The sequence below is a fragment of the Ovis canadensis genome, chromosome 2 (genome assembly GCF_042477335.2).
Source record: "Ovis canadensis isolate MfBH-ARS-UI-01 breed Bighorn chromosome 2, ARS-UI_OviCan_v2, whole genome shotgun sequence".
Classification (NCBI taxonomy): Eukaryota; Metazoa; Chordata; class Mammalia; order Artiodactyla; family Bovidae; genus Ovis; species Ovis canadensis.
The window spans coordinates 152,755,238-152,779,355 of record NC_091246.1 but is presented as its reverse complement, the minus strand read 5'-3'; the positions used below and the strand labels follow the sequence as shown (position 1 = coordinate 152,779,355).

Below are 24,118 nucleotides of genomic sequence, written 5' to 3'. Positions count from 1 at the left end.
ATTACTTCAGATTTTATAGAATACTGTCTTTTATCATGCATGTAAAATAGCTAATTAAAAATAAGTGGCAAGGAAAAACATAAGATGAAGGGCATGAGAATTCATTGTCAGTGACAGTCATCATCAAGTTGAATAAAATCTCCCAAATATATCTTTAATAACTAGTCACTTGAGACTTTAAAACTCAAGAGGAAAGCAACAAGAAGTATTTTGAAAAAAAAACCAGGCCCACCCAGTTATACTCTTTTGAAGACAGTAGGATGGTTCAGCAAGTTCTTCAGAACTTCTGACTTCCATGATGCAACCTTTTATTATTTTTAGCACTTCCCAGAATCCGTTTTCATAAATAACTAAAATGGGACATTTAGTAATCACATCTAATATTCCATTCTTCCATTGTGATAAATGAGGTACTATTTTCATTCACTTCATCAAGATTTTAGATTGTCCAGAGAACATTTGCATATATTCTTAGCTTACTTCAACTTGGGGTCATGGCAAAAGCTGATTTGATAAAATAAGGAAAGTAACTCTGGACAAATGCAAAGCCTAAACATCCTAGGTTCAATAAAACTTTTGTTATGAGATATAGTCACTTTGAAAAATGGTGACAATGGTAAGTAATATTTACTTACACTATGCCATAATTTGTATCCTGTCAGTTCGGGAACATCCTCTTTTGCCCTCATTTTTGTTATAGTTTCTTTATTTTTTTGTTATACTTTCTTCATCTCTACATTTTTATCTGTCTAGGACTATATTCAATGATTAAAGTGTTTGAAAGTAAAAACTGTAAGAAAATACTAAACAGAGCTGGGGATTTTATTTCAGGGGAAGGAATGATGCTAAAGCCGAAACTCCAGTACTTTGGCCACCTCATGCAGAGTTGACTCATTGGAAAAAACTCTGATGCTGGGAGGGATTGGGGGCAGGAGGAGAAGGGGACAACAGAGGATGAGATGGCTGGATGGCATCACCAACTCGATGGATGTGAGTTTGGGTGAACTCCGGGAGTTGGTGATGGACAGGGAGGCCTGGCGTGCTGTGATTCATGGGGTCGCAGAGTCGGACACAACTGAGTGACTGAACTGAACTGAATTTATGCAATTATCTTGTTTGATAATCACAACAGACTAGTTGGTTAGAACATATTATTCCTATTTTGAAGATGTTCAAACTGAGTCTTAGTAGGGTCTGTCAAGACATGTAGAGAGCATATCACAGACTTGGACCTGGAACCCAGGCAGTCTGCCCATGCCTGTTCTCACATATTCTTAGTGAGATAATAAGATCTGTAGATCTAGCTCCTGTTATGCTAAGCTAATTGTTCTTTCATGTAGTAGTCCACAAGTTTTCCCAAGTTTTCCATCCTTTAGCATCAAATCTGGATATATCTATTGAACGCAGTTACACAGCTCATGCATATTGTCTAAAACATAGCCCATATATTTGGGTATCCCTAATAAACAAATGTGTTCCAATGAGTTGAATCAAAAGCACATTTTATTTATCCCCATTTATTATTTATCCCCATTTTCTCATAATTCCCAGTAAACTGAAGCTCTTTTTTAGTATTTATTATATTTTGATTGAATTGGCCTTTCATGCTATAAAAACTGGTTTGGGGGTGGGAATGGATACAGAGGGCTTCCCTAGTGGCTCAGATGGTAAAGAATCTGCTACAGTGCAGGAGATCCAGGTTCAGTCTCTGGGTCAGGAAGATCCCTTGGAGAAGGGAATGGCTACCCACCCCAGTATTCTTGCCTGGAGAATTCCACGGACAGGGGAGCCTGGCAGGCTACAATTCACGGGGTCACAGAGTCGGACATGACTGGGTGACTAATGCTTTCATTTTTATGGACACAGAAGATACATATAAGAATCAATGGGTTAGAATTCCTCAAATACTCATTGGTCCCTCTCCCACGGAATTACTACAGAAGACATTCCTAGAACGTTGTATGTGGCTCGTGTTAGGCCTGACTGACCACACAGAACCTCTTATGTTATAATTGGGAATAGTGACCACCATCCCAGAATCTTGCAGACACTTTGTAGATGATCTAAGATTTGATCTTTGCAAATATGTCATGAAATTGCAGATTCGATTAACACGTGGTATGGCTTTTCATTTGTACAACGTCAGCATTTTGTGATTAGCTCTGACATGAGGCAAACCGATTCCTGAGAAACTTGGTTACCTTTGCAAGAGTGACTTCTTTTATCTATGTGAATCCTTCCTGAGGTGGGCCCTGTTTCTTCAAGACCGAGTCCAGTTGCTTTCCCTATCCCTGGAGGAGAATCAGCAAGTCCCGAGAAGAGAGGCTTTTGTTCATCATCAATGGAGGAGATGAAAGATGAAGACCTGCTTTTTTTCTCTTCGAAGTGCTTTTTTGAACTCTGGTAATGTCTTATGGTATCTACAGAGTCTTCAGGGTCATTTGTAGTGCTTTCTTTGCCAAAATCTATTAAAGAAAAGTTATTTTATAGAAGATAATCAAATATGAGACTCTACACATACTACACTAACTACACAAACTAGCTTTTTCATAGTGTGTTTTTGAATAACTTTAACACAGAATTTTTTTTAAACTTCCAGAAATGTTGTTCTTTCTTTTTTTATCCTACTGAAAATGTAGCTATTTAAGAAGATGTTTTTAAAATCTTAATTCACAGGGCATTAGATTACTGTCATGAAATACATTATTCATTTCAAAATAAAAGAATACCTGTGACAGGTATCACATTTATATCTCAGAAAAAAAAACTATAGGGTAATTTAAACCTTATTTATATACACTCAACAGTCATTTGTATTCTGAAAATCTGATGTAGTATCTCTTTAAGGAAACGAAACAGTGAAGAAAAACGTGTTCCAATTCTAAAATATCACCACTGTGGTGCTTATTGCTCGTTTGTTTTAACCCTCATGCCCTCTCCTCTGTGGTGGTCATCTACTCATTGTGAGGGTCAAGTCCAGAAGCCCGCTTACGGTAAAGGCTGGCAGGTGGAATTTCAGCCTTAGTTCAATCCGTATAATGGCCTTGACGTACCATGCAGTTTGGTTGTGCAGCAAACTGCAAATAATATAAAACTTGAAAATAGTAATTAAGGTAGGTTTACCTAATTGCATTAAAGCCAGTAGTGCACATTGGCTGGTTTATACTAAAATGTCAGGATAATTTCAGCCCTGAACATTGTGTTAGAACATATTTCAGCAGGAAAAACTCTAAGAGACAAATCTCGGAACTTGTTTTCATTAGTGTCCTGGGAAGACAGTATAATTCTCCATCTGGTTACCACTAATAACTAACCAACATACTCCAGAAGGTATATCATTTTCTAGAGAAATGTTTAAGACAGTGTCTCCATCTACTCTCTGTCTGATTATACTTACTTTGTTATTTATAGAAGGCCAAATGAAATGATTTAAGGCCACTCCAGAGAAACTTCCAACTGTTTTTTAAAATTCCCATATGGCACAAAATTAAACAGAGATCTTCTTCTTTTATTTTTAAAAAATCATAATTTAAAATTTGAGAAGCCAGAAAGCAGCCCAAGGTACAAATGGATAAAGGTCAAAAACCAGCTTCATGTGACATGGTTTATTAAGGAGTTAGTTGCTTACACCCTGCCAATTAAAGTTGAATGCAATGAAAGCAGATTGCTTAATTTATTTTCTTTAAGATTTCTCACTTGCGCAGTGATTTCATCATTACTGAGAAGACTACAGACTTTTCTAGTCTCAAGCTCTGTAGACATCTTGATTACTCAGGGTCCCTTATATTTCTCTTCAGTGCCCAACCACTAATCTAGTTGGTTGTAAACTTGTCTTCTTACACAAGCTGTCTATCTCCAGTGTCACTGACACAGCCCTCCTTTATTCTTGTCATCTCCTCCTGTTTTCTTTGATTTTAACTTCTTCCCACCTGAAAATCTGATCATTTCTCTCACTTTATGAATGTACCATTTCATTCTTCAAAACATAATAGTTTCCAACTTTATGCAAGTAAATGTTAAAAATAGAAAATGCTTCATTTCTCTAAATTATCCTCATACCTGCTTAGTGGATTGGGTCAATTTGTTGCTTCTAAGTAAACCTTTGTGCAGTTTGGGCACCAGGAGGACTGAATCAGCAAAGGCTTCTCATTTTCCCTGAAATTCTCTTCTTTTAAACACTTTCATGCAATCTTTTCCGGCAGAATCAAATACAAACTAAATTATCATTTAATTCATAAAAGTAAGGATAATGCTAAGGTGGACACTTGTAATGAATGCACATCCCAAGTTATTAAATCACATGGTTTTTTCAGCTTAGGCAGTCTTAGGAGTCCTCTGTAGATCTGTAAATCCTCATACATAGTAAAATGTTCTGCCCCACCTACCACATGGACCTTGGTCTTAGTTTACTAACTTATGGCTTGATTTTGGATGTTTAGGTAAAAATTCATCAGCTAACATATACTGTTAAATTGAATTAGAACTTGCTGATTTCAACTGTGGATGTGTTTACAATGTGGTGAATGGGGAATTATTATTTAATTCTCTTGAAATGGAGCAAATTGTTCTATATACATGATATCTAAATCCTGTAACAAAAATCTCCAGTAAATGCAGGATCATGAAAGAATTTGAATAAGTTTTATATTCTTGATTTTTTTCAAGAATATAGGAGAAATTACTCCATATTTATTTCTGTGTTCTTTGGGACTGAATGATTAGCCAGATGCTTTTTGGAACTCAGGCCACATGAACAACTTCTCTGAAAATCCCCAACTGCAACAGCATTTTTCTATTCCATGCTAGATAAAACAAAGCTTCAAATTTGATCATTTAAAAAACAGCTGAAATGACAATCTATTTGTGGATTAACAGTGGAAACCACTCAGTCTTAGGCTGGAGGTTGGCTAATGGAATACATGAAATTAGATTGAAATGCATTATAATTACCTTCCAGTTACCTCTAGATTTTTATGGCATATTCCCTTTCTGCCTTTTTCTAGTTAAACTGGCTTTTTTTTTTTTTTTTTTGGGCAGGGGGCAGGGCACTCCTGGCAGCATGTGGGAATCTCAGTTTCCCAACTAGGGATGAACCTGTGCCTTCCTGCAGTGGAAGCATGGAGTGTTAACCACTGGATCTCCAGGGAAGTCCCTAAACTGGATTACTTAATAGACATTAAATAGCATTAAGTGGTATTTTTTCTTAATGTTATTCTTAGTGCTATTTTATTATTATTATTTCTTAAAGTTGCTTTCTTGAATGCTATGTAGAAACAATATTCTGAATAGCAATCAGAAGTTTTTTACATTTTCCCCTTTGCTAGAAATGAGAATGTATAATCATTCCTGTTCCAATCATTGTACAAAGGAAAAAGTTGGCCTGTTTAATTAAGCTTGGAGTTTTTCTGACTTAGATGACTGAAAACTCTAAACAACCCCCCCCCCCAAAACCTTGTTTCTGTATGTTGACAGTCTATCTCTTCCCATCTCTTTCTCACAGGATACAATTCTAAAACATTTATGAATTGTCTTGTGGGTGTCTCTCTGGGTCTGGATGGGTTGAAGAGCGTAGAGTGAATGTCTTGATGGAGAGGTTGACCCATCTATCTTAAGAATGATTATTCAAAATTTTTACATTTCAAACACTCTGGGAACAAATGCCTGTGTTCTCTCCATCATTTATGGAGTTTTTCTCTCAACTTATTTATCATTTTTATTTGTCAGACCTAACAGGTGGGCCCAACTTTAGGTAAAAGAGGGCATTTAATGTGCTCTCTCATCATTTAAGATTTCCCACTGGTAACAATTTTGAGATAAGCTGAGCATTTTCCAGTCAAGTGCATTAAAAATTTTATTGCATTGGAACACTGGAATCTAAAATAAATGTCATTTGATTTCAAGTACTTTAGTTCCTCTCTAGCATCAAAGAAAGTTGAAAACAAATTAGCATCACTTTTCTACATAAATACAGATAAAAATCTTAAAAATATAAAGATATATTTATATATTACTGAAATGGATAACAAAAACTAATCATTCTTTATTATTGAAGAAGATGTTTCTAAGAGGTGCCAGATTATAACAGCAATATTGTTAAAGGTTAACTTCACAAAATTAGAATTTGACCCATTCCTATTTTGTAAAAATAAGTCTAACAAAGTATATATTTATTCTTAACTTCAATAACTTTCATAGAAGTTATTTTGGAGAAACACTTGCTAGACTTTACCGACTTGTATGACAATGTGAAATCACTAAAACTAATATTAGAAAAAGATAATGTTTATTGCTATTCTTTGAAACATAGGTATATGAGCTAAAGACCTCTTTCCATTCTTATTTTCTGGAACATTAGATTTTTTTCAGTTGAATATATATAAAATTTAATAAAAAACACATGAGTGGAAATTGCTCTTAGAATATATATATATATCTCTTAAAATGGGTTCTTTGTTATGACGTGTAACAACCATCTAAATTCAATGTAAAGAGGATGTTGAAAATTTAACACAGTTCAATTTTCTTTTTTGGGGTGGGCTATTAATTGATGCTCTCATTGAATTAGTGTCTCTCAAAAGGTAACTGACTCCTTAAATTAGCGTTTAATAGCGACTTTGATATTGCATTTTCTGTTCATAGAAAAAGCTGAGCAGAATATTCCAAATATTCAATCACAAAAGAGCTATCAGTAAAAATATGTTTGTGTGTATGTATCTCATGGGTCATTATACATGCTATTGTTGTAAAATTTATGAGTATTATGAAATATACACACTATAACATTTTATTTTATTTATTTTTTTTGCCACGTCATGCAGCAACATAGAATTCCTAAAAATTTCACAGCATAACATTTTAAAAGAAATATTCTCATATTCAATAGACTATACTGGCACACTCTGAAGTAAGTACAATCCAACTTTGAAGAGTACTTGGACTATTTTCAACATGTTCTAAATGGTTATAGCTCATTTATTTCTGTTCTGTCCAAATATCTTTTCAATGCTTGTGATCACTAAGGAAGTCATTGAAGATTCACTTTTATTCTTCACAGTCTGTAACAGTAACATTCTACTTTCATCTCAGAAACTGTAACACCTCCCCCTACAATAACCACAGTCAAGTTGGGAAGGTCCTGGGTACCTCTATGTCAGAACTTTACGAAGGAAAGAGAACTTCTTGAAAATATCCTTGGGAAAAAAAAATACAAACTGTCCTCAAATTTGGACTTGAACTGGCAATTCTTTCTATTCAAGAACCGAGTTTATTTCCTCAGAAGTGCACAGCCTATGAGGACAAACCACTTTCACTTACAAATGTATTTTAGGAGAGAAGAGGCCCAATATGTTAAGCTTCTATTTAGTTCAAATCAACCTTCAAAGTTTCTATATATATCTTTCATTTTTAATATTTCTTTTTGAATGTAAACTCATTAGCACCACATGGTAGACACGGTGGGAGGGAGGTATAAGTGGGAACTGAAACCTGAAGAGTCCTGGTGTTTTGCTGGGTAGGTTGTGAGCAGTAATTGTAAGATTCAATGTGTCTGTCACCAATGGCCAACCATGTGCTCTTCCCTCTGGTTCTTGATGCCTCTACTGATTAATGCACAGTCATCACCACTCTTGGATATATGCCCTCAGGGTATGGTTTCAACTAAGCAGTAAACTAACTCTAAAGTAATCAATACATTTCATGGGCAGCTTTTAATTTATGTAACCTTCATATCATTTGGGATCAATTATCTTCTGAACGTTCTTTATTCTTTGTACTTGCTTATATGCTTTTTTTTTTTTCCCTCCAAGATATTGATTCTATATCAAGAAGCACAGAATTGACGGCCCCTTCAGATCTTTAGATTGGGGTGATTGGGACTAAATTGGTTTCAGCAAATTTTAAACTTCCTTATAGCACTGTGGAGTCCTGAAGACTGGAATAGGCTCCCAGGCTCTGGATGGTGGTTTGGTTGCTAAGTCCTGTATGACTCTTGTGACCCCATGGACTGTAGCCTACAAGGCTCCTCTGTTCATCATATTCTCCAGGCAAGAATACTGGAGTGGGTTGCCATTTCCTTCTCCAGGGAATCTTCCTGACCCAGGAACTGAACCTGGGTCTTCTGCATTGCAGGCAGATTCTTTACCAACTGAGCTACACTTTAGACTGGAGTTAATTGTGTTTTCATATTGACTTACTCACTGTTACACCAGGAAACTTCAAAAAGTTACAGGCAGGCAAATGCCTTATCATCAACATTTTATATAAAACGGGTCTTAGAGACTAAGCCTAAGATTAAAGGAAAAGTCTTCAGAATCAATAGAAATGTCTAGTAGCATTAGCACAATATAAATTGTGACATGCTTTTAGGGCCTTATCTGGAGATAAAAACGTTAGATTATTTAGCTTGAGAATGAGGAAACTAAACAAGATTGAAAGGAGATTTAATAAATCTTCAACTGTATGGGTGACATTATTATATAGACAGTATTGTTAAGCAGTGTTTTATTTTTAGTGAGATCAAAATATGAGATTAACTTCAGGATAAGGGATTTAGATTAAGTCGATAGAACAGCTTGGCTCTTATGGTTCTGGTTTTAGAAAAAGTCACCAGGAGAATAATTAAGGGCATTGCAGAAATAAATTATCACCTAGCTGTGAGTGGTTTATTGTTCTGCAATCAGCCAGAGGATTCAACAATTAGCCCAATTCAACAGATATTTATTCACTGTGCTTTGCTAAAGGAGTCTACTATTTGATAGAGAAAAAAACACAAATATGCCAATAACCATTGCACAGGGCATATTTTAAAAATAAAGATCTTCCTTGAGTTACTATGGGGTTACAATACAATAAACCCACTGTAAGTTGAAAATCATAAGTTGAAAATATATTTAATCTACTGAACATGATAGCTTAACCTAGTCTAAACATGCTCAGAACATTTACATTATGCTATATTGGGCAAACTCATTTAACAAAAGCCTATTCTGCAATAAACTGTTGAGTATCTCATGCAATTTATTGAATACTGCATTGAAAGTAAAAAACAAAATGGTTTTAAGTATAGGGGCTGTTTCCCTTGTGATCATGTGGCTGACTGAGAGCTGCCACTGTCCAGCATCACAAGAAATTATATTAAGGGATATCACTAGCCGGGAAAAGATCAAAATTCAAAATTTGAAATATAGTTTCTACTAAATGGGTATTGTTTTGCACTACTGTAAAGTTAAAAAATCACAAGTTAAACCATTGTAAGTCAAGAACCATCTGTATAACAAGATAACAAGAGGGAAGTATCTTAGGAATTCATAAAAAAAGAAAACCTGTAATTTTGAGAAAATCAAGAAAGAGTTCACACTGAATATCCCTGAAGTTTAACCTTGAAAAAAAGTAATTTAATTGATTAAAAAGTGGTGTGGTATAGTTTTGTTTGTATGTGTGCATATATGTGTGTTTGAGGACAGGGAGGTAAATTCTGACTAAGGAAAGGATATAATCAAAAACACAAAACTGATGTACATGGAAGAAAGGGCAGCTGAGTTCACTTGGAATATAGAGCAAGTTAAAGCTCAGAGATGAGCTCCCCTTGGGAGAGAATTCAGAGGAAAGAGGACAAAGAAAAGAACTTTGATTAAAAAGGCGAAATGAGGAAAAGAATCACATGGAAGACGCTCAAATGCTAGTTCATGAGTTCATTCATTCTTTCAGCAAATATTCGTTGAACACTTGCTGAGGCAAGCACTGAAGCTTTAGGCGACCAACTATTTCCCATGAGGTGTATGATCTACAGGCAGACATCACTGATTAAATAATGATGCAAATAATATGGAAGCGCAACTGGAATAAATGTTGCAAAAGAGAGGAGCTGGTAAAGGAAAGATGCTATGAGATAAGACTGAAAAGGTTGGGATAGACTCACCCTATGAAGAATTTAGGGAATGGGAAGTCCTTAGAGGACTTTAAATATATAGCTGGATAAACCAAACTGGATTTAGAAAAAAAAAAAATTACCAGTGGTCCAGTGTGAGCAATAGATGAAACAGGGGCAAGTTGGCAAGGTGAGTTGAAATATGTTTCACCGACCCAGAGTTGTGATTATGAAGATGGAGAAGAGTGAACCAAAAAAGACCTGGTCTTAAGAGTAAATGACTGTGTTGGAGGTACTAATAACAAGACTTTTTGCCAAGGCTGATGGAGAGGTTGAGAGAAAATTGGTTCCTAGAGAGAATGTCTAGTCTGTGCAATGTGTTGAATAGTGGTGCCATTTAGAGACATGGCAACTGATGGAGAGAGAGGTTTCCAGGGAAACTGATGATTTCAATTTAAGAAGTACCGAGTTTGAGTTGCTGTTGCAATTTCATATAGATGGTTTAATAGGCATTTGGATATAGGAGGCTGAAGTTCAGATGTTCTGGTATGCACATGCTAAGTTGGTTCAGTTGTGTCTGACTCTATGCAACCATATGTACTGCAGCCTGCCAGGCTCCTCTGTCCATGGGATTCTCCAGACAAGAATACTGGAATGGGCTGTCATGTCCTCTTCCAGGGTATCTTCCCTACCCAAGGATCGAACATGCATCTTTTACGCCTACCTGCACTGGCAGGTGGATTCTTTACCACCAGTGCCACCAGGGAAGTCCCTAGATATTCTGGTATTAAGATGTAAATATGTACTTCTCCGGAGCTTCTGTGGTAGCTCAGACGGTAAAGAATCTGCCTGCAATGCAGGAGACTTGGGTTTGATCCCAGGGTCAGGAAGATCCCCTGAAGAAGGGAATAGCTTCCCACTCCAGTATTCTTGTCTGGAGAATCCTATGGACAGAGGAGCCTGGTGGGCTGCAGTCCATGAAGTCACAAAGAGTCGGACATAAGTGAATGGCCTAACACTTTCGCACTTTCACTTTCATGCACATCTCCTACGTGAAAATAGAATAGGGCTTCCTAGGTGGCACTAGTGGTGAAGAACCTGCCTGCCAATGCAGGAGACAGTGCAGGAGACACGGGTGCAACCCCTGGGTTGGGAAGGAGGAGGGTTCGATCCCTGGAGGAGGGCATGGCAATCCATTCCAGTATTTTTGTCTGGAGAATCCCATGGACAGAGCAACCTACAGTCCACAAGATCACAAAGAGGCAGACACAACTGAATCGACTTAGCACACACATGTATGCAAAAAATATAATTGAACTATGGGTATAAATGAAATTACTTAGGGGAAGAGTATGATATAGGATAAGAAGAGAAGAAAAGGGCCTAGGATCGGGTCTTGAGAAACACTGTTGAGAGTTATCAATCAGAAACCACATCATTAGCTACTGAAAAAAGCAAAGGATTTGCCTTCCTAAAATTTGAATTAAGTTTACCCTTGAAGAAGTACAATGAGCATTTAAATAAGCAGGACTAATATTCACAGGCTCCACACTTAAACTTTAGAAACGAATGAATTACCTTTGTCTCCTTCACTATCAAATGACAATCTCCTTCGCAGTTTACAGTTGTCTGCTTCAGAATCATTCATGGACTGTGATCGTAGTAAGAGATCAGCCTTTGTTAATGGAACATGAAGATAAAGTGGAAGATTATTCAGTTTGAACACAGTGTATCATCAGTAAACTCTACTATTTCATATCATTTCAACCACTAAGACTTAATTAATAGATTGCAGGCAAATAACTACAACACTTTGCTTAATGATTTTCTCTAAATTATAAAATAGACAGAGAATAATTCTAGTAGTTTAACCAGGGAAACCATAGTTGTAGAAGTTATTTATCAGAAATGTTTGGGGATGATGTCAACACTTGCAGACAACATATATTTCTCCCTGTGTAATATATTTTATGTAACTTGGAAAAGTTAAAATAAAAATAGCAACAATTTAAAAAATTGAAAAATCTGTATCACTGCAGAAAAAAATGTGTAATTATAATTAGCTATGATGTTTAAATTACATGGTAAAGATCGCAAGGTTAAATTTTGCAATAAATACAAGGTTGAATTCAATGAACACTATGCTCTGAAGCCTATTTTGTTCCCCATTCTTCCTTCCTCCCTCTCTTATAAACAAAACTGGGGGTTTCCAAATAAATAAAACAAATGGAAGCTTCTGTTTTGTTTATTTGGTTGCTGCCTATAATTTTTACAAAGAAGTTATCTGAGGTAGATGCTTGAAGCATCTTCTTATTTTGAAGCAAAATAAGAATGAGGTCAGTGATTTTAAACTGCAACTTGATAAAATTCTGAATTAAAATCATTATAAAAAGCATACACTCTTGGTAACTTCGACCTCCTACCACCTGATTTTTCAACTTTCAGCATTTTGTAAAGAAGTAATTATCTGAGCTGGTGCTTCGGGTTATCAAATGGTACTCTGGTGACCTTAAATTCTTTAAGTCTCTTCTCTCACAGTATCCTGGGAATGACTATAACTCTAGGGAAAATGAAATCTACCAAGTTTTACCTAACTATTGACTTGAGAATCTTACTTTCCAGAGACTTTATTAGTTAACATTAAAATACATTTGCAAGTGTCAAAACATTTGGTTTCTGGCAAGAAATGTGTTTAGAGATGGAGTTAGGATTATGAGTTTGGTCGGGAGGGTGAGGAGATAGAGAACGACCTAGTAATAAACTGTGGGCTACAACATAAAATCTATTCTTAGAATACTCTCAGGTGATAAGGACACATTTTCCTGGTGGAGGAGGGTGAGTGAGGGCCTTAAGGGCTACGCTCTCGAAATTGATCCTATGTTAAATCACATGTAACATTATTTAAGATACTATTTCTACTAGAGTATATGTTATTCATTCTGCCTCAGTAATTTTGACTTAGGTATAGGCCTGATTAATTTATACTTCTACAATTTAGAAATTGTGTTAAATATGTACCTAAACTTTAGGAATTTAACTTCATGATTATTGAAAAGATACTGCTAACCAATATACAGTGTAAATAGTATCTGAGAGAATATTTTAACCTCTGTATAAGATAAATTCCTTTTAGGTGATTTTCAATAGCCTAGAATCACCCATTTGTAACAAATAACTGTCACATTCAATATAAAAAAAAGGCTATTATTGATCAAGTATAGCTCCTAAAAGTTCCTAAAAGGTCAAATTGAACTACTAAAGTTATTCAACATACTTGAGGGCAATTAGACCTAATTCCTTCTTTATAATTGAGAAATTCTAACATTAAGTTGGCTTTTCCTTTCGAATAGTCACAATTTTTTAACTGTTTACGCTATTTCACTTGATCTTTCAGAGGTCCTTGGGCATCTAAGGATATAATAAAATGTCAGAGTCCAAAACTGAGCAGGTAACATATACCTTCGCACTCTCATGTCTCAGGTTGAAAGTCAGCTCTAGGTTTGTGAGAAAGTGATCGGAAAACTCAGGATACATGTCCAAAACCTCTAGCAAATCTTCTCTCTGAATCTTATGCAAGTCACAGTATGTGAGTGCTCTTACATCTGCGTTAGACTTTCCAGGTTTGGCATAAAGATGGACCATTTCTCCAAATATATCATTTTTTCCTAAAAGATCAAAATGAGAAAAGGAAAAAAAAAAGAAATGAAAGAAATCTGAACTTAATGTTTTACTTCTAAAAGTTGAAGGGGACCACTGACCTATCCCTGAACCAAACATTTCCCATGTAAGACCTGACTGCCAACAGACACTTGGGCAGCACAGTCCTAGAGCCATGTATGGACTGCCTCAGTTGCATTTGTTTGCTGACCAGAATCTTACCTTTCAGAGCCCTGGTCCTGGTATAATCCCCATTATTTCCTAGTTTTGATTCTAGGCTAAGCATCTGGAATGCAGCAAACATGGCTTTGGTCTGCTATATTCTTGGCAAGAGCCTGCTGCTGCTGCTGCTGCTAAGTCGCTTCAGCCGTGTCCAACTCTATGCGACCCCATAGACGGCAGCCCACCAGGCTCCTCTGTCCCTGGGATTCTCCAGGCAAGAACAGTGGAGTGGGTTGCCACTTCCTTCTCCAATGCATGAAAGTGAAAAGTGAAAGTTAAGTCGCTCAGTAGTGCCCGACTCTTAGCGACCCCATAGACTACAGCCTTCCAGGCTCCTCTGTCCATGGGATTTTCCAGGCAAGAGTACTGGAGTGGGGTGCCATTGGCAAGAGTCTAGTGTGGTCTAATTCCGTCACTCTAGGAATAAAGGAAAGGCTGCGGTGAGTCACAAACTTTCTATCTCAGAATGGTCTCAGGAGGTGATGCCAAGCATGGGTTACGGTAGATCTCTTTTAACTTAGAGGACTAGGGGTACGATTTGAATACACCCATTTGCCTTTAGTAACTACTTTTGGAACTGCCCTTAATAATACATCTAGTTATATTTTCAAACTGTATGGCCTTTATTCCGAAGGTGTGTCCTTCCTGCTCTTTTGCCAAGCCTGGGGTTATTTCAGTGTCTGGTTTCTGATGGGCCCTTCCCATCCCCTCTGCCTAGCCACGTGTCACTTCCTTCCTAGGTCTCCTTCAACTGTGAGGAAGAGAATGACAGTAACAACAAATGCTTATTGAAGACTAAGCAGGTGTCAGGCTCTGCCTCAAATGCTTAGGTGCAGTATCTCACTTGATCCCCAAAATAACCTAATGAAAAAATTACTAATTATTATCCAAATGTTATGAAAATGAAAGAGGATTACAGAGTGTAAACGGATTAAGTCAAGGTCACCTTCTTAGTTGGGTGAGATCAAGGTAGAGAGAAAGCAGCCATAACTACATCCCATGCATTCTGACTCCAGTTAAAATCTTTGCACAGTTGATATATCTCATCTCCTCCCATTCTTTTCCCTGAACGTCACGGCCACTTAGATCTTTCTGTCTCTGAAGCCAAGATACTTAAAAATTGTACCTATGAGATACACGTGCAGTAACTACTGATGGAGTATTGATTATGTAACTTTGAAAGGTAGGAGATGGCAGTGTAAAATGTACCTTCTTACATATATACATATATCCTAAAGCTACTTTTCAGATTTAGAAAAACCTTAGTGGACCTGTTACTTATCTTTTTGGTAAACAAGTCCATATATACCCAACTATGGAAACTACCAAAGACTTTTAAACAAAAAAATTCGAGGTAAGAGAAAAACTCTGTGATGTTCTTATTTTAAATGTGAATGTAATGGGGAGAAATCAGATGCCATATCTTTATAAGAAAAATTCATGTTGGAGAGAATACTTTAACTTTCATTTAAATAAATACTTAGCTTTTAAAAAAATTGAATGAGGAATCGTAATTTCTGAGGCTTTTAAGTGAAGATTTACATGGAAATGGAGACAGGAAAGGAGAATCTCTTGAAAGTCTTTATAGTTTTGATACATTAGTACAGATATTATCAGAGAAAAGCTCTGAACTAAATTCAGCATGAGCTTTGTATTTGTATTTTACATGATTGTAAGTGAGCAAAGAGTAAGCCAGTCACCATGTACAGCTTAACTACATTCTAAAATTACTATTTTATAAAGCAAGACAGCTTGTTACCTTCCTGTAGAAGTTAAGGCTGGCTGATTTGAAGATCAGGAATGCAATGATGCATGCTTCTTCCTTGGCAACAGACTAGAACTGTCAAGGCCAAATCAAGTGAAAATCTCACTTTACTCTAGCTGCTAAGTGATTTAAAATATATTTTTATTCTTGGTCTGCTTATTGGATTATAAACCAAATTGTACCTCTGATCAAGTTTGAGAAAATTTTTAAAAAATTTCTCATCATGATATAATTACCAAGATATATAAATCTCTCAAACATCTTCATTCATGTATTGGGTTCTGTGTTAGGCTCACTGGTTCTATACAATAGAGAAGAAAACAGACAATATCCTCATCCTTTGGATGTTAACATCAAGAGCCAAGTAAAAGGAAATCACTGAATTATGTGCTTTTTATTTAAATAGAACCAGATTTAATCCATGGGGAAAAAATGAGTGTATATGTTCCTAAACATTGGGAGTGGGTGCTCCCAGGGAGACAGAGCCTTAAACTTACTGGCTAGGGGATAGGAGAGAACAAAAACTGATCTCATTTCTCTCTGCCCCCTTGTGCTTTCCCATTGTTCTAATATTCCAAAGAAATCCTACAAGTTCACACTGACTAAATTTATTTTTGAAGAGGCAGATTGGAGAGATGGACTTTCTTTTGCACCCAAACCAGTTTAACTTATGAATTTTTATCTCCTCAACACCTTGATCCCTGTGTGTTGTTTATAGCCGTATATTACTCATAACCTAGGTAAGGACTCATATAATTCTATTTGATGGGACACAGTAGTAAAGTGTACAGCAAATAGATGAATTCATCAACATACAAACCTAGTTGATGACAGGCATTGGCACATGCTAGCAAGTATGCTTATTACATATACATTTTATTTAAGGTGATGAGGACTCAGCATGAATCCACGATCCTGTAACACGAAAAGGAAAATGCCATTTTCATATATTTGGCCTCAAAGGCTTAAGTGGCTGCCAAGAATGGAAGCATTTACACACCAGAGAACAAGTGAGAGAGTCAAGAAAATGTATTTTCTGCAAGGTTAATATGATTTGAATTGAATTTTAAGTAAAGCTTTAAAATTATTCATCAATCTTAAACAGTACTCATAAATAAATAGGAAAGTCCTGTTTTCTGTCATTTTAAACTACGCACTACACTGGCTAAAAGCTGAATTTGTGACTGTCCAATTTTAAAACACTCACCCAGAATAGCTACCACAATGTCATCTTTGAGGATTTCAATGGAGCCTCTGGATAAGAAATAAAGAGCAGTGAGGACATCCCCACAGTGAACCAGGGTGTCTCCTGGAGGTGCATGGGTGGTCTTGAACTTCATTGCCAAAGCTCTAAGGCAACCTTTACTTGCCCCCCGAAAGGCTTTGCAGTTTTGCAGCAAAGTCTGGTTGAGATGTAGACAAATGTCAGCTTGTAAACATTCTGGGAAACCCTTTAGGACCTGAAGAAAAAAAGAGAAAGAGTTTCATACTACCAGCACACAGAGGACCTCCACCTGAAATAAAGTATACTTCTTGTTCATAGCACTTCAGGTGTAGTAACTGTCACACAGGAGGTCTCACAATGCTTCTACTTCACCTAACTTGATGCATATTTGGTTTGCTAAACATGTCAGAATTTGAACTCAAATATGTGTTCTCTGAATTAACTGCAGGCATTCAGACTCAACACAAATGCTGTCTCATTAAAATATAATGCCTACAACATTTCACACTGCTTCTCATTGCCTGCGTTATGTTATGTAGCACCATACTGTGCACAGAGATAATGCAATGTGACAATTAATAAGACATAATTAATGAAAGGTGGTACAACTAGAAAGACAGCCTTCTGAAGGAATCTCAAGTCAATTTGGACTGCTATCTCTGGTATACATCTCAGTTATAATTAATATAAATAATGATCCTGAAATAGCCATGGTATTTGCAAATGTCATATACCAGAGAGGGCTCTTAGCTAACAATACATTGAGTATTTACATTTCATAAGCACATTATTTTACACTAAATATTTTGATAAGTACTGAAAACAGAGAAAGGAAAGGAGAACAGCAAAAGTACTTTAAAAGTGCAGTTCAGTTTTCAGAAATAGAAATTGTGCCAGAATTTATGATGCATACATAAAGCTTCTAACAGCTCTATGGTCTTGACAACCTATTCAGTGACTAAATAAAAATTTGTAAAAAAGATTAAACAATAACTTGTGACAAATGTTACTCACTTTAAACTGAATAAAATTTTGTTATTAAAAAAATGTCCCATATACAATGAGTCAAGGTACCCAACTCTTGCTTCTCTGTATTTCTTAGCTATTTTGGGTGGCATATAGAGATTTTTAACTCTCAGGTTGACTTTCCTCTGTCAGTAAAAATAATTCATTTAAATATTCTTTGGAGTAGGGGGAGGAGGCATTATAAGTGCTTGATAATATAATTTTAGGATTTCTGACCTTTTGGGGTCAATCTTGTTATTGCTGTACACTATAGCTAAAGTAATAATAAATTACTTATTTAAATAAATAATAAATTTGTGTATGTAATTCTAATACATGTGACCCATAGAAGAACTTCAAATTAAATCATATTTTAGTTAACTTATATATATGAAAGCATCTGCAGGACTACTGTGTGAAGCAATTGGTCAGACTGGCTGTGACGTGATACAAAAGAATCATTGAAAGCCCTGAAATACTACAGCCACTGTTTCCCATCTTGCTTCCTTCATTGTAGAGTCACTCACAGAAATAGCTCAGGAGTGTTTTAGAAGAAAAGCCACATTCTATGTGTTCTGGTCGTGAATTTGCCACAGGTTGATGCTTGTGCAAGTCACTTTATCCATCTGTGTTTCTTTGACAGAGAATAAGAGCCTTTGCAATATCAAATTTGTCATAAAGTACCATCTATTGTGTGCCAATTGCAAGACACCGCTTATCCAGCTGCATAAACCCAGACTTTTATCCTGAAGTTCCTGTAGGACCTAGCTCAGACCCAAAGAATGAGCTCTCTCTCCCTTTAACTGTAACCTTCAGGCTTCACCTCCATGACTGGACTCCTGTCGCATTTCCTACTTAGACCAGAGATCTCTCCAGAATGATAACTCTGTCCATTTCTGCCTTTGGGGTTGGAGACCTTTTTCCTACTCTTTATTGGGATTATAAGCAACCCAGCTCCTCTCATGGAAGTAGTCCTGTAGTTTGCTGATCCTTCTATCAGTCTAAACTAATCATATTGGCTTTGGCAAGTGATGTTAGACTAGAGATAAGCAGGTTTGGATACTGTCTTCTGCTATGGTAGGAACAAACTCCAGTTCACTGGCTTCTTTGCATATGATTTACTTTTCCTGGCTAAAGCCCACTATTGTGATCTCAGCATAACTCTCAGGTATCCTTATACAAATAAAAACATAAGGAACATTATTCTAAGAAACAAGTTGGATATGCCTATTTTTTTCTTAGGATTTATCTATAATATGGTACAAAAAGGCATTTTATATTTCACACAAATTGTGGAGATACTGGGCTTCCCCTGTGGCTTAGTGGTGAAGAATCTGCCTGCAATGCAGGAGACTCTGGAGAGGTGGGTTCCATCCCTGGGTCAGGGAGATTCCCTGGAGAAGGAAACGGCAACCCACTCCAGTATTATTTCCTGGAAAATCCCATGGACAGAGGTGTCTGGAAGGCTACAGTCCATGGGTTGCTGAGTCGTACACGACTGAAGCCACTGACCACCACTAGTGGAGATACTGCTGCCATTATAGTAGTCAGAATGAGGATGTTGAACTTACAGCTGCTAGCTTTGCATTTTTCCTGAGGTTTCCAAGGTATATTTTCTGAGTATAACCTGGTTATAGAAGAAAAAATTGTGCATGTACACATGTGTGTTCATGTGTGTGTGTGTGTGTGTGTGTGTGTGTGTGTGCGTGCTTTGAGCTGGAAATGCACATGAGATCGAGGTAGGGGTTGTACACTTACTGGGTGGAATCAGATAGGCATGAGTCGAAGTTTTAGTTCCATCCCTTACTAGCTGTGACTTTTATCAAGTCAGTTAACTTTTCTTGAGATTCATTTTCCTTTACTGTAAAAATAATATCTACCTCACAGTGTTGTGCCCACAATTAAATGTGCTAATGAATGTAAATCATCCTGTGCATTGTAGACATGCAATAGAAAGTTTACTTCTCACTTTTCCTGTGAGTTTTTTTCACACATATTTATTGTTCCTAAAGAACTGTTACATTCTCTTTGCTAGAAATTGAGAGATACAGTGCCCAATGTATTTTGTTGGTCTCATTTGGTGACTAGGAAATGCACCACTAAATTTTGTGTTCCATTGCCTCAAGACAGTTCTAATTCTTTTTCCTTTCATCTAACTTTTGTTTCCTCTTTATGACTTGTGTTAAACATTTCGGCTTGTAATTTTGCACTCAGGTTTTCACTGTGAGTTGTCTTAAATCCTTTTTGAAAGTAGTCAGTTACTAAATCAATTTAGAACGATGTTTTTGGAATTCCAGTATTCTTAGAGTCATCCATGAAGCCTTAAGGGCACTTGGGAAACTTTTTCAATATCTTTCTCTTATCAAGTGTCTTTCTCATGTGTTGTCAGCTCCTAACACCAATCTTAACAGAAGTGACAATCACTGGAGAAAATAACTCTAGTAGGAGGTACCATGGGGCTTCCCTGGTGGCTCAGTGGCCTAAAGAATCCACCTGCCAATGCAGGAGACACAGGAGACAGAGCTTTGTTTGATACCTGGATTGGGAAGGTTGCCTGGAGGAAATGGCAACCCACTCCAGTATTGTTGCCTGGAAAATCCTAGGGCCACAGGAGCCTGGTGGGCTACAGTCTGGGCTACAGGCCATCACAGAAAAACTGGACATGACTTAGTGACTAAACAACAACTAAGGAGGTACTACAGAATTCTGTGGAGAGGCCTTTGTTTGTATGTAGTGGGGGTAAGATTCGCAGATCTTGGCGTAAAGGACTTGTCTAGATTAAGGAACCCTCCTATGATGTTAGCCCTTAACTGACTTTCTTAATTTTCTTAGGTCAATTACATAGAACTCAGTAGAAGCTAGGATTTATTCACTGAATCTCTTCCTAGCCCAGAGATTTGGAAGTCCTAAGTAAGTCAGCGGCGTTGGAATCTGGGTTATGCCTAAGTAAAGGGATTTTACAATGGGAGCTATAAGAGAGGGAGCTGTCTTGAAACAGAGGTAGTGGCACATTGAAAGGGTGGGAAGAAAGGTAGGGTTTAAGTGGGTATTTATCCAAGGCACCCCTTCCATTGGGCCCAGCCATGTTGCCTTTCTTGCTTCCAGTTGATTTCCTTTTCTGGTCAGGTGGTTCCTCTGCTGAACTACCTGATTTGGAACTTCCTCATTTAGCATTCGAATAGTGGCATTTTATTGAGCCTTAGCAGATAAAAGCCTTAGCATTTTATTTAGTCTTTAGCCTGGCTAAAAGAGAATCTGTTTCAAATACATAAGTACAAACCAGGACACAGGTTGGTTTAATGATTATTGCAGTCATGCTGCTACACTCTACACAAGCTTCTTGTCTGTCAGGCTCTGGAGCTGCTATGAGGGTACATAGCATCTTTTGCTGTGCAGATGGAGCCATTGTTGTACCGAGTTAGCCTGATGTCAGACTAAGGCCATTGCTCAGTTTCATGGCCTGCAGCTTGGAAAAGCAGTCTTCATTCTTTTAACAAATATTTATTATCTACTGTATACCAGGCAGTATACTAGGCATGAGCGCATAACAATGAATAAAACATTCTTAAAATATCCCTGGTCCTCAAGCCTCTAAATGCTCTGATTAGAAAAAAATATATATATAAGGTTACTCAGAATTTCCCACATTTTCATGCCAAATCAGACTTTTATAATGCAAGTTTTCAATACTAATGGCTGTTCAAAGGAACTATCAAGGTAATAGCTAATTTAAGGTGAGTAAAAGGTTCCTGAAAGTTTCAGAACATTTTTTTCAAGGCTGATAAAAATTCCATATCTTAATTATGATATCAAGTCACTTGAATATTTTATAAATGCAAAATTAACTTCCTTTTACTTGAATGTAGGTAGATAAAATTCCATGAAACTCTCAAATTATATAAGACAAATGAGACATTTGTTCTTTTAAGTGAGTAAAAAGTGCTTTCTGTGCCTGTGCAATCCATCCTATAACTTAGTACTAGAGAAATCAAATTTTAGGGACATTCAAACAGAACCACCCAACAACCACAAAACAAGATAGAAGTATTAAATCAAAGTCAGACTGAAGAAATGACAAATGGAGACAGCAAAAATGTAAATAACTATTCCACATTAACCATCTATCAAATGCTATTATTCCTTCCTCAGATTGAAGATATAAGATTCAGTGTTTGCTGTTTCTTAGCTTGCATTGCAAAACACTCTCTTTTTGTGGTGTGTATACTGTCTAAGTTCTGTTGGAAGAATGTCAACAATTGAGTTTTTACCAAAAAAATAAACCAAACCAAAACCCTCCTTCCATAGTGTTTTGACCTCTTGTATTTCATTTTGAAAAAAAAAAAAAAGATCTAATAGAGGTCCCCTACTTAGATAGCATTGGAAAGCTGACCTATGCTGTAATAAATGGCTTTTGGTTTGTTTCACTTAGCAGGGCTCCAGAGAGGGCCATTCCTAAAGGCAGCCTGAAGAGGGCACATGGAGAAAGACAGTCTGAATGCGGCAAATGGTTCCCCTAAACAGCAAATTAATCATAGAAACAACTTTGATAACTGTGACAACTAACAGTAAGAAATCTCCTTGGGTCCTTAAATATACTTAAATCTTGATAAACTAGTATTAATCAAAACATAAATTAACACTCATTAATGAAACATTAAAACTCAAGTATGCTTATCAAATAGATTATGCAAGAAATAAATCAAATCTTAAATCTCTACTCTAAATCACAGCCTTAATATTTTATACCATTTAAAAAATTCTAATATAATTATTACATACTATGTGGACATTCTAGATTTGATAACATCTTTAAAAGATACTAAACCTCACTTTTCACTGTTTCTAGAAGATAATGTTCCTTAATGGATTTCACAATTTTGAGGTCATCCCAGATTATATTATTTCTATGATTATGGTTTATCATTAAGGGATAGGGAGAACACATTTTTCATCTTTCCTTGGTGATTACCTGTTTATCCACTGATCAAGTCAGGTACATTCTTTTAGCAGTTTTAAACATACAAATATATATAGTCTTAGTCTGAAATCTCAAACTGCTTTTTCATCTCCTTTCTTATTTTACTTTCATGTGGCTAATGAGAAGAAAGAATTGTTTTAATGCATAGCACTATCACATGTGGTCAGATTGCTGGCAAAGCAGGGTATTAGAGAATCCATGACTAAGGGCTTTTATAAGTCTTGTGAAAATTAACTAATTTTCTGCATGCAACTTTTCAACATATATCATATGGTTACATCATCTAGGCAAAAAACATGAGCAGAACAAAATGCTGCTGCACACAGACATGGAAAACTGTCATAAATCCTGAACCAGTTGTGCTACAAGTAAATTTTCTCTGAAAAATGAAAACAGAGTCCTCCTTCCTGCATCCTTCCCTTCTCCCTTCCTTGGCCTGCAGTTCCCATCCCCAGTTAACAGCTTAATTATGATATGTTCCTTTGCTTTCAGAAGGACACTAAAACTTTAACCTGATCCCCGTTAAGTCAGAGCCTAGGATGAGCTGCAGTGTGAGTGATGATGTATAGGCAGAGGGGATTTACTACTTTTACATACATAGTCTTGCTACTCCAACTCTGGAGCCCTTCTGCTAAATCAGCAAAGGCCTGACTTAAGAGGGTACACTAGGATTTTTGAAATAAGGTCTCGGGGGAAACCCTGGAACTCAGGAAAGTTTCTAAAGGCAACAGAAGGGCTCTGCATCCTGAAAAACAATTTCAGGACCTTCCCCTCAACCTCCCAATTATTTGAGAGAGGGAGTGAAGAAAGGGATGAAGGAATACTTCATAAATACTTTTTAACAAATGGACTGATTTTAGATGAGCTGAGCTTGCCTACAAATTAAGGAAAAGGGCAGTGCAGTCTGCCATGTAATGAAAAAGTGATTTAAGTACCACTTCACATCTGATATACCATTTTGAACTTGAATCTAGCTTTATGTTTCAGAAAATTTTCTCATATGTAATATGTTACAATCATGTTTTGATTTATCAGCTTTATGTAAGGACTATAGAAGGGTGATTTCCCCATTTTTTCACACGCAACTAAAGAATAAGTGCATTAAGGGTTTCCCTGGTGGTTTCGTGGTAAAGAATTCACCTGCCAATGCAAGAGATGCAGGTTCAGTCCCTGGATTGGGAAGATCCCCTGGAGAAGGAAATGGCAACCCACCCCAGTATTCTTGTCTAGGAAATCCCAGTGACCCAGGAGCCTGGCGGGCTACAGTCCACGGGGTCAAAAGGAGTCGAACATGACTAACTGCATAAACAGCAACAAAAAGTTCATTCAGGGATTTTATTTGTGGAAGAATTAAGACTCTAAACTTGGTCCAGGATTCCTTCAACCCTTGTGACTTGCCAT

The 24,118-nt window shown here is 36.8% G+C and overlaps 1 protein-coding gene across 1 annotated transcript in view; it reads right to left on the bottom strand.

The window, feature by feature from the left end:
* KCNH7 (potassium voltage-gated channel subfamily H member 7) overlaps nt 1-24,118 on the bottom strand; it is a 531,172-nt gene that overhangs the window by 14,367 nt on the left and 492,687 nt on the right. The window contains exons 10-13 of the mRNA XM_069574330.1: nt 16,717-16,969; nt 13,325-13,530; nt 11,444-11,540; nt 2,202-2,465 (exon numbers count right to left, since the gene is read on the bottom strand). Of these exons, the coding sequence (XP_069430431.1) occupies nt 2,202-2,465; nt 11,444-11,540; nt 13,325-13,530; nt 16,717-16,969 (820 nt within the window). The remainder of the gene's footprint in view (nt 1-2,201; nt 2,466-11,443; nt 11,541-13,324; nt 13,531-16,716; nt 16,970-24,118) is intronic.